Genomic DNA, 16,544 nt, shown 5'->3' with positions numbered 1-16,544 from the left:
TATATCCAAAAACTAAAAAAAGGTTTTAAATTAATTTTAACTAATTTAAAGCCCATTCAAACGGGCTCTTACTTACACAAGAAAAATGCCTGCTTCATCGTAGGGGTATGTTGGTCATTTTTTGTATTTTGCTTCTTTAGTGGTTTGTACATTATTCATTTAGGAGGTGTACATTAGAGATTTTTATTTATGTGGAAGGACAAAATGTTCTTTCGTACTGATAAAGCTATAGGAATGTGGGACCTGGGACCCACATGCCTTTTCCATTTCACACATCATATGTCAGCTTTTAGTTGACATACTTGTCTTTTAACAATCTTAAAATTGTTTTAAAATCCTATTGAATTAACAATATGATCACAAGAAATGTATTTAAAGTGATTTGCATGTATTTGAGAAATGTATGAATTTTGCTCGTATTTTTTTTATGGTAGTGTAAGTAGCAAAAATATATATATATTTAAAAGTGTTTTTTTTTAATATATGATAACAAATTTTTAATTAATTATAAGATATGTAATATTTTAAAAATATAAATAATAATATTAAATATGATAGTGAAATATGTATAATTACATAATTTTTCCTATTAAAACATAAAGCTGATCTTAGATTAAACTACAACTATAAAAGTTATATGAAATAGAATACTAATACTTATTTTAGTGCTAGCTAGATGATCTGTACATATGACACATAATTGTAATAAACAATTAAAGGAATCCATCCATACACCCTAACATGATTAGTAGTTGACTTAATTTTTATAGCTTTAATTAGTTGTTCCCCTCTGTTTTGCATACCAAATGTATTCCATCTTCCAAAAATCCTACTCCAATTTCCATCTCTTTTTTCTACTTTCCATAAATCAACCAAAAAAATTCTCCCAATATGATGATGCATTCAGTTGGTTATTCCATATGCATGATTTTTTGGTTTCTTTTTTGTGTTGTAATTGGATCTGAATCAGTTAATTCAGAATCTATTGCGAGAAATTCTCTTGATTCCTTAATTCAAGAATATGCATTCAAGGCATTGTCATGGCCAAGAACAAAAACAGGTACAGTTTATGAAGGAACTGTTCCTTCCAATTTGTCTGGAATTAAAATTTCGGCGTTGATGCTTAGAAGAGATAGCTTAAAATGGAGAGGATATGGCTACTATCACGAATTTCTTATTCCGACTGGAATCACTGTGGAGCCTTATGTAACAAGAATCGTTCTTGTCTACCAAAATCTTGGTAATTGGTCCTCCTTTTATTATCCTTTACCGTCTGGTTACATTTATCAAACACCAATATTAGGTATTTTGACTTATGATGCGATGGATATGTGTGCCAAAAATAAATCAAGACTTCAAATCCATGCATTACAAAATCCTTTAAACATCAAGTTCAGTAATGTGCAGCTTGAATCAGAGGAGCCTTCTTTGCTCAAGTGTGTTTATTTTAATTCGAATAAGTTCATCGAATTTGGAAATGTGACAAATGGTAATATATGTTCAACTAGAAAACAAGGACATTTTGCTATAGTTGCTGAGGTGAATGTTGCTCCTAGCCCCGCTCCGTCTGCTGATGGAAATGATCATCAACTTATCACCTCTGAGGTCTGGACTATTTCATTGGGATTTTTAGGTTTCGCTTTTTTGGTAGTAGTATTTGTTTTTGCCCAAAATTGTATATTAGTCGAAAGAAGACCGATCTTTTTGGAAGATTCGGCAACAATTATTGTACCCTTACTTACTGAGGTACCATTGTCAGAGGAAGGTCTGTCCAGATCTTTGCCGGAGAATGATTATGCGATTAGGCCGTTGCCGGAGAACGACTATATGGCTCAAATTAATCAACAACTTTAGTCAACAATGTGTATATTAATTGCCAGAAGTACAACCTTTTTTATGTTATAAAGGAACAAACTGACGAGGGTGGTGTATAAAATTTTTGCTAAGGTCTTCAAATTTTCCAACTACGTAAATCTTCTTTTTTCGATGCACCAAATAATATTGTAAATCAAACTATGTGATATTTAATTAAATCATAAATAATCGATGATATTTTTAATTGGCTGTTATTTTTTGGTTAGGTTATGACATGTGGAACTTACAACAACAACAACCGTTCTACTTTAGTAGGAGTAAGATCTGCGTACATTCTACCCTCCCCAGATCCATGTTGTGGGATTTTACTGGATTGTTGTTGTTGTATGTGGAACTTATTTGAAAAAAATACATAAAATTACTTTTAAGCTTGTTCACTAAACTTACTTTGGTACTATAATTTTACAGGTTACTTTTTTTACCTCTGGCCTTTAATTTCCTTTCAAGTGAATCTAATACCCCCAGAAGTATGGAATACCACTTATAGTGGAGGTGGAGGTGTTTTAGACATGCCTTCATGTATCAAAAATTCTTTTAAAATTATTCTTTTCTTTTTCACTCATCCTTAGCCTTCGTCTTTCACAATACCGTCACCATCAATTTTATAAATACCACCACCCACTACTCCTTACTCTATTCTTCATCGGATCCACAAAGTTCACCACCAACATCATCACCACAACCATCAATGCTACGATATCCGCCTCCAATAACAATATCACCATCATCAACTCCACGTTATTCGCCATCACTAGCAATATCACCTCCACCACAATCAATTCCACAATTTCCACCACCGTCATCGATATCAACTCCAAAATATCCTTGACAATCGCTTTCATTTCATTTCCCCCCCCCCCCCATGAACTGGAAAGATATAAAGGTTATGCTCTCTTTAGAAACACAATAGACAGACATGTTGATGCACAACTGTCGGCTGCTTCTTACCACTTCCATATAGTAGTAATATATATTATCTAATATTGAATAAGTTACAATCGAAAAAGGAAACAAAGGTTATTATAATTGCATCATTTACTTAAAATAATAAAATCCTCATAAATTACAAATTCCACTAAAGAAGAAACAATGTTTTTTTCCTTCTATTTTTTTTTTCACTTTCTAACATAGCTCATTAAGTAGTTATAATTTTTAAAAAAAAGAAAAGAAAAATACTTCTAGCTCTTTTTACCCTCTTCACCACCTTCTAAGTAACTTTTCTTCATTCTTTCAGCTCTAGTTAACAGACAAATCATAAGAAAACACGTGGCATAAATAGCATGAATTCTCCAACTAGTCCTAGGAGGCTGACGCAATACAGCCTTATGAAAAACCGTCATGTAATAATGAAGCCCAACAGCAAAGCCCACAAGTGTTTGGGTCAGCCCAATCATCTTCGTAACCGGCCCAGTATCAGTAGAGAATACTAAGACGAGGTACATCAATAGCATCAAAAGGTACAACACGTAAGAAAGAGTTTGAAGGAGCTGTAGGCATATGTAGGTGGACTGCGAAGTAGCGTAGAAAAACTTAAGTGGTTCTAACCCAGTGAGTAAAGAGGAAAGGCATAGAATGGAGAAGTAGATTGAGAGATAAATTTGGATGAAAATTAATAGCCTTTGGAGTGAAAAATAAGCTTTGATTTTGTTGAAAATGAGTGAAACAAGAATTAGAGGGATTAAAATGAATGCAAATGAGATTATTGAGGCTATTGTGGGTGCATATTTGTTGCCTACAATGGGTTTGAAGTTGTTGCTGATTTCTTTGTTGGCTTTGTTGATGTAGATTTTTGAGGTTTTTGAGATTTTCTCTAAATCTGGTAAAAGGGTTTCTTGGAATTTGGATGGTAAGTCACTAAGACCAGAGATTAAGTCGTCGTCCTCATCATTTTCTAGCCAATTGGGCTGTGAATGTGAATCCTTCTTCTGTGTTGGCACTTTCTTGGCACTTTTGTTTGTAGAAGATTGGGGTTTTGTTGGGTTTTTGGATTTGGATTCATTCAGGTCTTTTATGGTGGTTGTTTTGTTCTTGGGCGTGATTTTGGATAGATCTGAGGACTTGGTGGAAGTGGAATTGAGTTTTTTCAATTGGGATTTTAGTGCAAGTTTCTCTTCTGGGGTGGGCTTGATGAGCTTGGTTTTGTTCTTGGTTGAACTAGAAACTGAGTCAGACAAAGAAAGTTTAGTTTTTACAAGCTTGGTTTGGTTCTTGATTGTTCCAAAACCATAGGAAGAAGAAGAAGAAATCTTGGTTAATTTGGTTTGGTTCTTGGAAGAGTCAGTAATGGATTTGATGAGTTTGGTTTGATTCTTGGAACTGGAAAATGAATTTAAGTTGGATTTCTTCTTGATTGGATGTGGAGAATCATCAATGGATTTCTTCTTAATTGGTTGAGGAGAATCATCATTATCATCAATGTCTAGCTCCAATATTCTTCTTGTTGATGAAGCATTGTTCTGACTCTGAACAGAAATGAATGAAGAAGCTAATAAGACACAAAGAAAACATAGTACTAAAAGTGCTTTAGAAAAGCTGCAAGTGTGTTCAGTTACAAGTGGAGCCATATGTACTGAATTCTATGAGTGGTTTCTTTTTATCAAGGCTTTGTTGAAGATTTTAAAGCCTCAATTGGATCTCAAGTTTAGAAAGAATTATAAAAATGTGTGTGGGGCTAGTGGGGATGAATTAGTGTGTGGAATGGTGGTGGGAAGCACAAGGTAGGAGACTTTAATGTCAAAGTCGCAGATGACACTCATCACATGGAGCAATAATACAGACACACTATGCAAATACTACGCGGTTATGGCTTTTTGTTTACTCTCCCTGTTTTAATTTATATTTATATAATTTAATTTAACTTGACATAAAATTAAAAAATTATGATCTAAAATAAGTTTTTTGATGATTATAAATTATTTGTCAAATGAATATTTTTAAAAATAAACTATTACTAAATATAAATTTATATCTTTTTTTTTTGGAGATTGACTAATAAAAAAGTGAGTACCAACAAAATATTCACATCTAACTTTCGTTGAGAGATTGTAACAGTGGAGAAAGAGAGAACTAACACATCTAACTTTCCTTGAGTTTTAGGCTCTTAAAGATCATAGCGGCTCAAGCATTTCAGGGATTTAAAATTAAAAATAAATTAGAGACCTTAAATTTTTATTTTTTAAATAAATTTATTGAAAATTTATTCTTCTAGCTTTTTAAGAGTAAAATTGTTAATATATTGAAAATTATTTTTGAAGATGACATATTTCTTTCTTTTTGATAAAAATGTTTACTTTTTCCTTCAAATAAAACTCCATTTGTTTTAATGAATAGACATGAAATTTAAAAAAAATAAAGAAGATTTTCAAATCTTATAGTCCTAAATTAAAGATATGTATAATACACCAAAATGTTATTTAATATTTTGGTTATAAATATATAATGTGAAAAGTTAAGATTTAAAAGTTTTGACAAAAAAGAAAGAAACATTTTTTTTAAACAACTAAAAAAAGTAAAACAAATAAATTAAAATGATGCAGTAATTTTTTTCGGAAAAAACCCGTATAATAATTTTATTATTATTAAAAAATGTGGCCCCTCATATTTGGGGCCTAAGGCGGATGCCTTATTTTTAAAGGCATCAAGTCGGCCCTGCTTAAGACTCATTTGGCAGGAGGCCGAAGGGTTTATGAAAGAGATTAATTTTAGAATGAATTTTTTTTATGTTTAGTTTGAATGAAATTATAGGATAATTTATGATGAAATTAATTATTTTGAAATTGTAGTATTATTTTTATTCCATATTATGGGTGGAATAACAATTTTGGGATAACTATTTTTGAAATAACTTTTTTTTTGTTTCCCACCCGGTGTTCGTGGTTCGTGGAGCCCCGACTAAATTCGAATCACGCCTGTCCATTCGAGGGTGGCGCTCCCATCAAGATTTTTTCCATACCTAGGGTTCGAACCGGATACTCTGGTTAAAAAAAAGCAATCTACTACTGCACCATAACCAATATTGATCCTGAAATAATTTATTCTCAACCAAACGAGTCCTCAATCTTTTTATTATCCTGATACGTTTAAAGACAACTTAAGCAAATGCAGATAAGTGATTAATAGTATTTTCAAACGCATATACGTAGTTATTGTATTTGAAAAAATGATTAAAAAGTTAATTTGTTTAATTTTTCAAAAAGTATTATTAATAGTGTTATTGTTTTAAGATGAAGAGATGAACTTTTTTATATTTAGTAATAGTAGGGTAAAAAAAATAAAAAATACTCTCCTTGTAAGCTCATTAATCATGGTTGTGGTGCAGTGATGAAATTGCTTCACTCTTAATCAGAGATCTCGACTTTGAGCCCTGAGAATGAAATTTTTTTGTTGAAACCGTCACCCCCGAATGAATTCTGCAGTGCACGATTCGAATTTAATCGGGACTCCACGAACTCCGGAGATCGAATGAAAACAAAACAAAAAAACTATTGTTGTTGGATAGTTACGTGTAAAATATATTTAATGAACAAAAATATTACATGAAACATTCACCGTCAGACCATCGCCATCAAGTGCCAAAATATGTGATTGATGGAAGCACTAGATAAAATTCTTGTGCAACAGCAACGCTGAAAGCACATTCATGGACTAAATTTAGGCATTTATGTTTTAGTAATATTATTTTTATTTTTATTTAGAATTATAATATTATTTGATTATTATTTGTTTTCGCAATATACTTGACATAATCAAAAAAAAAATTTCTCTAACTGAAATGTCATATTATTGTAGTTTTTTTAAATTTTTAACTTTTTTAAACCACTCGTATTTTATATATGGTAAAAGATTATGACAGAGCGACAAATTATTTTTATTCTAGCTCTCTGGGGTTTGAGGCGAAATTCAATATGAATTCCTCCGATCCTTGGATAGTTATGATTCATTTGTCGCATGATATTTGTCACATTTTATTTTTTAAAAGTTAAATTATTTAAACTTCAACAAATATTTTAAGATATATTATTTCGTCATATTAATATTATAAAAAATATTACAGCTTATAATATTTTCCATATATTTTTTTAATATCTATATTTTAATTCTAAAATTAATTTAACTTAATTTTAAAACCTCAAAAAATTAATCAAATTGACTCAAAAAATGAAACGGCATTCCTAGTATAAAACCGAGAGAGTAGTGTTTAGCCACGCTTTTGAGAAAAGTAAAATAAGTGTATTACAGCAAAAGTTACTTTCCTGTTATGTGAGAGAAATCAATAAAGTAATAATTTATTTTTGAACTTAGATCAAATATACCTTTACTAAGGAGTTTATATTTACCATACTATCCAAAAAGTATTCACAAAAACTTACCTCATGTATTATCTACAACACATTTAATTCCAAGAGTCTCAAGAGCTTGTTATCTATCTTTTATTCTAATTTTTACTTGTAAAGTTGAAACACTTAATTAAAGTATCTCACAATGAATATATCAAATTATTTATCTATTTAAATGATACTAATGGTAAAGTATATAAAGATATATGTCTCGTGTTAGTAATTTGATAACTGTGACCAAATACAAACTACTTTAATATTAATTGAAGTTTTTCATAAATAACTTGATCAAACACGATTACTATTTAAATATTAATTGAAGTTTTTCATAAATAATCGATCAAACACAATTACTATTCACTCAAAATAAGGAGACCTCGAATCAAAACAACTAAAGAACTTTACTGTAGTTTTCTTCATCTGGTAATTAACTTGAAAAAAAAATCATTATTGCTACCTCTCAATGGGCTTTAACTGATACAAATTCGGATTAGATGAGTTTTGATGTGAGTATGACACCAAATAGAAAATTTAATAGAGAAAAAAAATATTATTAGAAAAAGAAGAAAGAAGGAATAATGTGACATAGCACCACATTAGTAGAGAGAAAAATATTTTTATCGTGTCAAGTGAGGAAAATAAAAATAAAAATAGTAAAATTGTTATAAATTAACTGACTTGACAATTTATAACATAAAGAGAGTAAGAGTATATAGAGAGAGTAAAGAAAAGAAGAGAAAACAGAGGAGGAGAAGTATGTATCTATTATTATGTCCGTTCAATGCATTTTTCCATAACAATCTTGCCTATATATATAGCATGGTTAAGAAGAGCAAATACCAAGTGGGCAAGTTGCCCACTTACAAGTGGGGCCCACTTGGAGAGTTTTATCCAATACACCAATTGAAGATGACATCTAATACACAATACTCCCTCTTGGATGTCTATATAAAGAAAGAAAATTGAGTAAAAGAATAAGTATATATATAGTTATTTTCAATATCCATAGATGTTGTGCCTCGTTAAAACGTTACTAGAAAAAACCAAGTGGAAAAAGGCCTAGTGATGGAAAAAGAGTACACACATCTAGTAATACGCCTTGAGTGTTGCCTCATTAAAAACCTTATTAGGAAAATTCAGTGGGACAAAACCTTGGTTAAGGAAAAAAGAGTGCAGCGCGTATCTTACTCCCCCTGATGAAAACTTCATTTTATATTTTGGAGACGACGTTTTCTAATCTTATATCTTAGCTTCTCAAAAGTTGATGTTGGTAATGCCTTTGTGAATAAATTTGCAAGATTATCACTTGAACGAACTTGTTATACATCAATATCACCATTCTTCTAGAGATCATGTGTGAAAAATATTTTTGGTGAAATATGTTTCGTTCTGTCTCCTTTTATGAAGCCATCTTTCAATTGAGCTATGCACACGACATTATCTTCGAATATAATTATGGGTACTTTGACGTCATTTTCTAGGCCACATCTTTCTTTAATGAACTGTATCATCGATCTCAACCATACACATTCTCTACTTGCTTCATGAATTACTATTATTTCAGCATGATTTGAAGAAGTAGCAACAATAGACTGCTTTGTAGATCGTCATGATATAACAGTTTCTCCATGTGTAAAAAGATAGCCTGTTTGAGATCGAGTTTTATGTGGTCTGATAAATAACCTACATTTGCATAACCAATAAGGTCTGCACAACTTTTATTAGTATAAAACAAACTCATATCAATAGTACCCTTTAGGTATCGCAAAATATGTTTGATACTGTTTCAATGCCTTCGCGTTGGGGATGAACTATACCTTACCAACAAATTAACAGAAAATATTATATCAGGTCTTGTTGCGATAGCAAGATACATAAGTGCACCAATTGCACTGAGATATGGTACTTCAGGACCAAGAAGTTCTTTGTCCTCTTCTGGAGGTCGAAATTGATCTTTTTCCACTTCAAGTGATCGAACAACCATTGGAGTACTTAATGGATGTGCTTTGTCCATGTAAAATCTTTTTAAGATTTTCTCAATATAGGCAGATTGATGGACAAAGACCCCGTCTGCTAAATGTTCAATTTGCAGACCCAGATAAAGTTTTGTCTTTCCAAGGTCTTTCATCTCAAATTCTTTCTTTAGATATTCAATCGCCTTTTAGACCTTTTTAGGGGTTCCAATGAGATTTATGTCATCAACATAAACGGCGAGTATAACAAACTCTGATTTCATTTTCTTAATAACAACACATGGATAAACGACATCATTTATATACCCTTCATTTATTAAGTACTCACTAAGGCGATTATACCACATACACCCTGATTATTTTAGACCATATAATGATCTTTGCAGTTTTATTGAGTACATCTCCCGAGACTTATTACATGCTTCAGGCAATTTTAATTATTTTAGAATTTTCATGTAAATTTCATTATCAAGTGAACTATAAAGGTAAGCTGTAACTACATCCATTAGATGTATTTCAAAATTTTTATATACAGCTAGACTGATGAGATATCGAAATGTTATTCCATCCATAACAGGTGAATATGTTTCTTCATAGTTGACCCTAAGTCTTTGAGAGAATCCTTGTGCAACAAGGCGTGCCTTGTATCTTACAATTTCATTTCTCTCATTTCGTTTTCGCACAAAAACCCATTTATAGCCAACTGGTTTTACACCTTCAAGGGTTTGGACTACAGGTCCAAAAATCTCACGTTTAGCAAGTGAGACTAATTCTGATTGAATTGCCTTTTGCCATTCTGGCCAATCACATCTATGTCGACATTCTTCGACGGATTTAGGCTCAATACTTTCACTATCTTGCATGAGGTTAATTGCAATAATATATGCAAAAATATTATCCATCGTAATTTTCGATCGGTCTAAATTTATCTCATCACCAATAGAACTTATTAAAATTTCTTCATTTACTTGAGTCTCAGGCTCACTGATTTCTTCAGGAATATCAGAATTACTCAAATATTGACCTTCTTCAGGAGGTTCTTGTGTAGTATCATCTTTATTATTCCTTACACTTCTCTTTGTGGAATTTTTATCCTTTGAACCCAATGGTCTACCATGTTTCAGAGGCTCATACTGAAAACGTGCTATAAATTAACTGACTTGACAATTTATAACATAAAGAGAGTAAGAGTATATAGAGAGAGTAAATAAAAGAAGAAAAAACAAAGGAGAAGTATGTATCTATTATTATGTCTGTTCAATGCATTTTTCCATAACAATCTTGCCTATATATATAGGCATGGTTAAGAAGAGCAAATACCAAGTGGGCAAGTTGCCCACTTGCAAGTGGGGCCCACTTGGAAAGTTACATCCAATACACCAATTGAAGATGACATCCAATACACAATAAAAATTATATTATACTCCTAAAAAGTCAAAAGTGATATTACTAGACAATTTTTCAAATATGAATGACTATTCAAAAAATTTACTCCAGGTTCATGTACTTTCAATAAGCCATAGCCGATAAAGTTCTATACTGGCCTTAAAATAATTATTACATTGTGAAAATATTATTCTTGTTGTAACATAATATATGTCCATGTTATCCATCACCACAACTTATTTCCACTATATTTTGTTTTCACTACATTTGGTTTTCACTATTGTGTGTTTTCACTATAAATTGTTCTTCATTTAGGCCTATAAATGGTCATTATTGTAAGCATATATAAAATATAGAAAAAAAGAAGAAAACATATAGATTACTCACTTACTCTCTCTTTCCTCTTCTTAATTTGGTTTATCATTTTATTTATAACACATTATCAGCACAAAACTCTAATTTTCTTTGGATAAATTAATTTCTGTCTCAGGTATGATGAACACATGAGTTTAATTTTTGTTGTCTTTGTTATTTCTAAATTAATTTCTATCTCAGTTTTTATCATGTCAAATTTATCAAAGCTTGAGTTTGTGGCACTTGACATTACCAAAAATTTTTTATTTGTCATGGATCCTTGATGCTGAAATTCACCTTGACGCTAAATGTCTTGGTGATACTATTAAACAAGGAAATAAAGCATCAAAACAAGATAAAGCGAAGACCATAATTTTTCTCTATCATCATCTTCACGATGGATTAAAAACTGAATATTTAACTATGAAAGACCCTCTTGAATTATGGACTAATTTGAAGGATCGATATGACCACCTAAAACATACAGTATTATCGAAAGCTCGATATGAGTGGATACACCTTTGATTTCAAGGTTTTAAAACTGTAACTGAGTATAATTCTGCTATTCACAAAGTAAGTTCCATATTAAAATTATGTGGAAATACTATCACTGATGATGACTTACTTGAGATTTTTTTCCCCACTTTTCGCGCTTCAAATGTGTTGATACATCAACAATATCGTGAAAAATAATTTAAGAAATATTCTGAATTAATTACATGCCTACTTGTGACTAAGTAAAATAATACTTTACTGATGAAAAATCATGAAGCCCATCCCACTTGGTCTGCTCCATTTCCTGAAGCGAATGTTGTAGCAGCACATAATCAACCTAAATCAAGATGAAATAATTATCGTGGCCGCGGCCTTGGTCGTGGACGTGGGCGATGGCGTGGTAGAGAATGAATCAATTATCGTCATCATGATGAAAATAAACATGAGAATAATAAAGTTTCTCAAAATAATCCTTCTAGAGGTAAAATCAAGATTTGTCACTGGTGTGGTATGAAGGGTCATTGGGCACGTGATTGTCATACGTCCGATCATTTTGTAAAACTTTATCAAGCCTTTCCCAAAAGAAAAGATAATAATGTGGAGGCACACTTAAATTTTTGGAATAATGATAATTAATCAACTCCCTCAAATAAATATGAAGATATTGAGACAAATCTTACTTATAAAGATGATGATTTTGAAGGTGTCCCAAATTTTACTCATTTGAAAGTTGAAGATTTTTATGAAAATATTGACTGAAAAACTGATTATCTAACTGGGATAAAAATTGTTATTGTTTTCCTATTATGTTTTCTACTATGCTATCCTTCTTATATATTTTTTTAAGGCATTATGTCTTACTAATTTCTACATTGTAGTGCATTTTCTTAAGGTTTCTTATGTTGTTAGTTTTTCACGTTCTTATAATGTATTTCTTTTTTTTTCAATAAAGAATACTAAAATTTTCCAGTCATCAGTTGGATTCAAAATCAATTATGATGATATATTTCTTATAGATAGTGCCACAACACACACTATTTTAAGAGATAAGAGATATTTCTCGTATTTGATTATGAAAGAAGATAATGTTAATACAATATCTGGTAGTACAAGATTAATTGAAGGATCCAAAAAAGTTAAAGTAGTACTTATCGAAGGAACAAATTTGACAACTAATGAAACATTATATTATAGTAAGTCTCAAAGAAACTTATTATGTTTCAAAGACCTTTATCAAAATGACTATCATATTGAGACTACAAATGAAGAAAATAATGAATATCTTCATATTACTACAATGATGTCGGGCAAGAAGTTTATACTTGAAAAATTATCCAAAGATTTACTAACTCAAATGATTTTATTAGTTGGCATGACCGGTTGAGACATCCCGATTCTAATATGATGCTCAAAATAATTGAGAGTTCACATGGACACTCTTTGAAGAACCAAAAGATTTTTCAATTTAAAGAATTCTCTTGTGCTGCATGTTCTCAAGACAAATTGATTATTAGACCATCAATAATCAAAGTAAAAATTTAATCCCCAACATTTTTAGAGCGTATACATGGTGATATATATGGGACCATTCACCCATTATGTGAACCATTTAAATATTATATAGTTTTAATAGATGCATCTACAAGATGGTTACATGTGTGTTTATTATCAACTCGTAATATGACATTTGCGAGATTATGCATACTCAAAATGGTATGGCGGAATCATTTATTAAATGTTTAAATTAATTGCTAGACCAATGCTTATGAGAACAAAACTTCCCATTTTATTATGGGGTCATGTTATTTTGCATGCAGCAAGTCTTGTGCGGATCAGACCCACAAGTTATCATAAATTCTCCCTATTACAATTGGCTTTTTATCAGAAGCCGAACATTTCTCAACTTAGAATATTTAGATGTGCGGTATATGTTCCAATTGCTCGACAAAACGTATAAAGATAGGTCCCCAAAGAATATTGGGGATATACGTTGGGTATAAAGATGGGTCCCCGGAGACTGTGATGATGGCGTTACAACGAAGACTCCAGTTCTTTGAGGTGAATACTACTATGAGGACAAACATAATTATGCACAATAAGCAATCTCCAGAGGTGCGACCTTCTTCGTCTTGGAGAAACCAAAGCAAAATCGAAGCATAGGAAAAGGTATAACACTCGAATATACACCTCCAGTTCATCATGAAGGCAAGATAGTTATGAAAATTATCACTGAGGATATTAGATCTACTGATGACAACTGGTCCCCTACTCTAATTGGTTATGTTCTAGGAGACACACCTTATGAAAAATCAATGGAGAACTATGTAAACATTGGGTTAGGGATGGGAATTCTGAAGCCCCTATCCTAAAGTTGGTCCCCATTGTAAATGAGTTTTCGGATGTGTTTTCAGATAATTTACCTAGTGTTCCTCCCGAAAGGGAGATTAATTTTGGTATAGACCTTCTTCCAGATACTCAATCTATTTCTATCCCTCCTTACCGGATAGCTCCGACGAAGTTAAAGAAGTTGAAGGATCAATTGAAGAACTTGTTAGACAAGGGGTTCATTAGGCCAAGTATTTCTTTATGGGGTACTCCCGAATTGTTTGTTAGAAAGAAGGATGGTTCACTACGCCTGTGCATTGCTTATCTGTAATTTAATAAGGTAACCATCAAGAATAAGTATCCAATTCTAAGAATAGATGATTTGTTTGATCAATTGCAAAGGACAAGTTACTTCTCCAAGATAGACCTTCGTTCTGGTTATCACCAATTAAGGGTGAGGGAATGTGACATTCTCAAAATGGCATTTCGGACAAGGTATGACCATTATGAATTTCTAGTCATGTAGTTTGGTTTGATCAATTCTCCTGTGGCTTTTATGGACTTAATGAATAGGGTATTCAAGCAATGCCTAGATATGTTTGTGATTATATTCATCAACGATATTTTGGTTTACTCTCGAAATGAGGTGGAGCATGCAAGTCACTTGAGGATTGTGTTGCAAACTCTAAGTGACAAACAACTATTTGTAAAGTTCAAAAAATGTGAGTTTTGGGTAAGGGAGGTAGCCTTTCTTAGTCACATTGTGTCTAGTGAAGGGACTATGGTTGATCGTAAGAAAATTGAAGTGGTTAAGAATTGGCCTAAATTATTATCTCCTTCGAATATTAGGAGTTTCTTGGGCCTAGCCAGATACTAGAGGAGATTTGTGGAATAGTTTTCATCGATCTCGTCACCTTTAACCAACTTGACTCAAAAGAAGGTGAAGTTTCAATGGTCAGAAGCATGTGAAAAAAGTTTTCAAGAATTGAAGGATCGTCTCACTACCGCTCATATCTTGACCTTGCTGAAAGGGTCCGATGGTTTTGTGGTGTATTGTGATGCCTCAAGGGTTAGTCTTATTTGTGTATTAATGCAACATAGTAAGCTAATAGCCTATGCTTCTAGGAAACTTAAGGTGCATGAACGAAACTATCCAACCCATGATCTTGAAGTAGAGGTGATTGTGTTTGCCTTGAAGATTTGGAGACATTATCTTTATGGTGTCCATGTGGATGTGTTCACCGACCATAAGAGTTTATAATATATGTTTAAGCAAAAATATTTGAACCTTCGGCAAAGGAGATAACTTGAATTGTTGAAGAATTATGATATGAATATGTTGTATCATCCGGGCAAAGCTAATGTGGTTGTCGATGCACTAAGTAGATTGTCCATAAGTAGTGTGGCATATGCTAAAGAAGATAAGAGAGAATTGATTAAACATGTTCATAGGTTGGCACATTTAGATGTGCGTTTGGTTGCTTCTAATGATGGAGGTGTTCTTATTCATAATGGTTCAGAATCATCTCTTGTAGCGGATTTTAAGGCCAAGTAAGACCAAGATCCAATGTTGGTTGAGTTAAAGAAGTCGGTTGCCGAAAAAGCCATTGAGGCTTTCTCCCAAGGAGGATATGGTGTGCTATTACCAAGGCCGTTTGTGTGTACCTAACATTGATGGGTTGATAAAGTTGATATTAAATAAGGCCCATAGTTCCCAATACTCAATTCATCCGGGTTCCACCAAGATGATCGTGATTTGAGAGAAGTGTATTGCTGGAATGGCATGAAGAATAAAATAGCAAAGTTTGTAGCTGTCCAAATTGATAACAAGTTAAAGTTGAGCATCAAAAATTGGGAGGTCTAGCCCAAGATATTGAAATTCCTACTTGGAAATGGAAAGATGTAAATATGGATTTTGTAACTGGTTTGCCTCATACAAAGAAGCAACATGATTTTCCATGCATTTTAAGATGTCATCATAATCATGATGGATCGCTAGTCCTCTTTCCATGTCCTTCTTATGATAAGTTAAATTTTATTCGAGGACGAGTGTTCCCAAAGGGGAGATATTATAACATTCCTCAAAATGCTCTAAGTGCCTTAAGAATGCCTTGGAAATAGGTTGATTGCGTAACACATTATTCTTATTATTTTTGGCAAATCTGAATTCAGAATGTCAATTAGGGGATCAAAACCTGCGGAAAAATGATCTCAGTGAATTTTTAGGACTCGTGTATTGAAAGATGAATTTTATCAAAAATTGCAAAAAAAAGAGAGGTGCGCGGAAGCTTTACGTCGCCCACTTGTTCCTGTTCAGTGTAATCTTTCCGCAAGTCAAAATCTAGCCAAAATCTCATTCATTAAAAAGTTGGACTATCCAAGAGTAGCTCCGTGTCGCAGACCTAGGAGAAGTTTTTTGTCCGAAATTTGTTTTAACTAAGGGCACTTTAGACTTTTTCCTAGTTGTTTGTTAATGAACCTGAACGTTTTTAGGGCTTAATTCTACTCTATAAACTACTCCAAACCCTTAATTACATTCATTCTTCTACAATTCACCTATTCAAATATTTCTCTCTACACTCCATTGAAGACTTTCAAGAAATTCACTCAAGTTCTCCATCAAAATGCTTCCGATTTCTTTTGTCTTCTCACTCAAGGTATGTAGGGATTGATTCATGGGCTCTTTTCACCCATGAAGTCCCAAATAATTCTCAAATTTTCATTAAATTTTTAATTGATTATGAACCCTAGTTTTGATGAATTACATTGGGCTGATTTGATTTTATTTTTAAATGTTATC

At 32.3% G+C, this 16,544-nt stretch overlaps 2 protein-coding genes across 2 annotated transcripts; one reads left to right on the top strand and one right to left on the bottom strand.

Moving 5' to 3' along the window:
* Positions 1–827: 827 nt before the first annotated feature.
* On the top strand, positions 828–1,985 carry LOC129887423 (uncharacterized). The gene has a single exon (XM_055962525.1). The coding sequence runs from the start codon at positions 892–894 to the stop codon at positions 1,852–1,854; it is 963 nt and encodes a 320-aa protein (XP_055818500.1). The 5' UTR covers positions 828–891; the 3' UTR covers positions 1,855–1,985.
* An 898-nt stretch (positions 1,986–2,883) lies between these two features.
* Positions 2,884–4,659, bottom strand: LOC129902646 (uncharacterized). Its single transcript, XM_055977988.1, has one exon. The coding sequence runs from the start codon at positions 4,437–4,439 to the stop codon at positions 3,054–3,056; it is 1,386 nt and encodes a 461-aa protein (XP_055833963.1). The 5' UTR covers positions 4,440–4,659; the 3' UTR covers positions 2,884–3,053.
* Between the last annotated feature and the right edge of the window lie 11,885 nt (positions 4,660–16,544).

Source organism: Solanum dulcamara, chromosome 1 (assembly GCF_947179165.1).
Source record: "Solanum dulcamara chromosome 1, daSolDulc1.2, whole genome shotgun sequence".
Classification (NCBI taxonomy): domain Eukaryota; kingdom Viridiplantae; phylum Streptophyta; class Magnoliopsida; order Solanales; family Solanaceae; genus Solanum; species Solanum dulcamara.
This window is presented reverse-complemented; position numbering and strand designations above follow the sequence as displayed.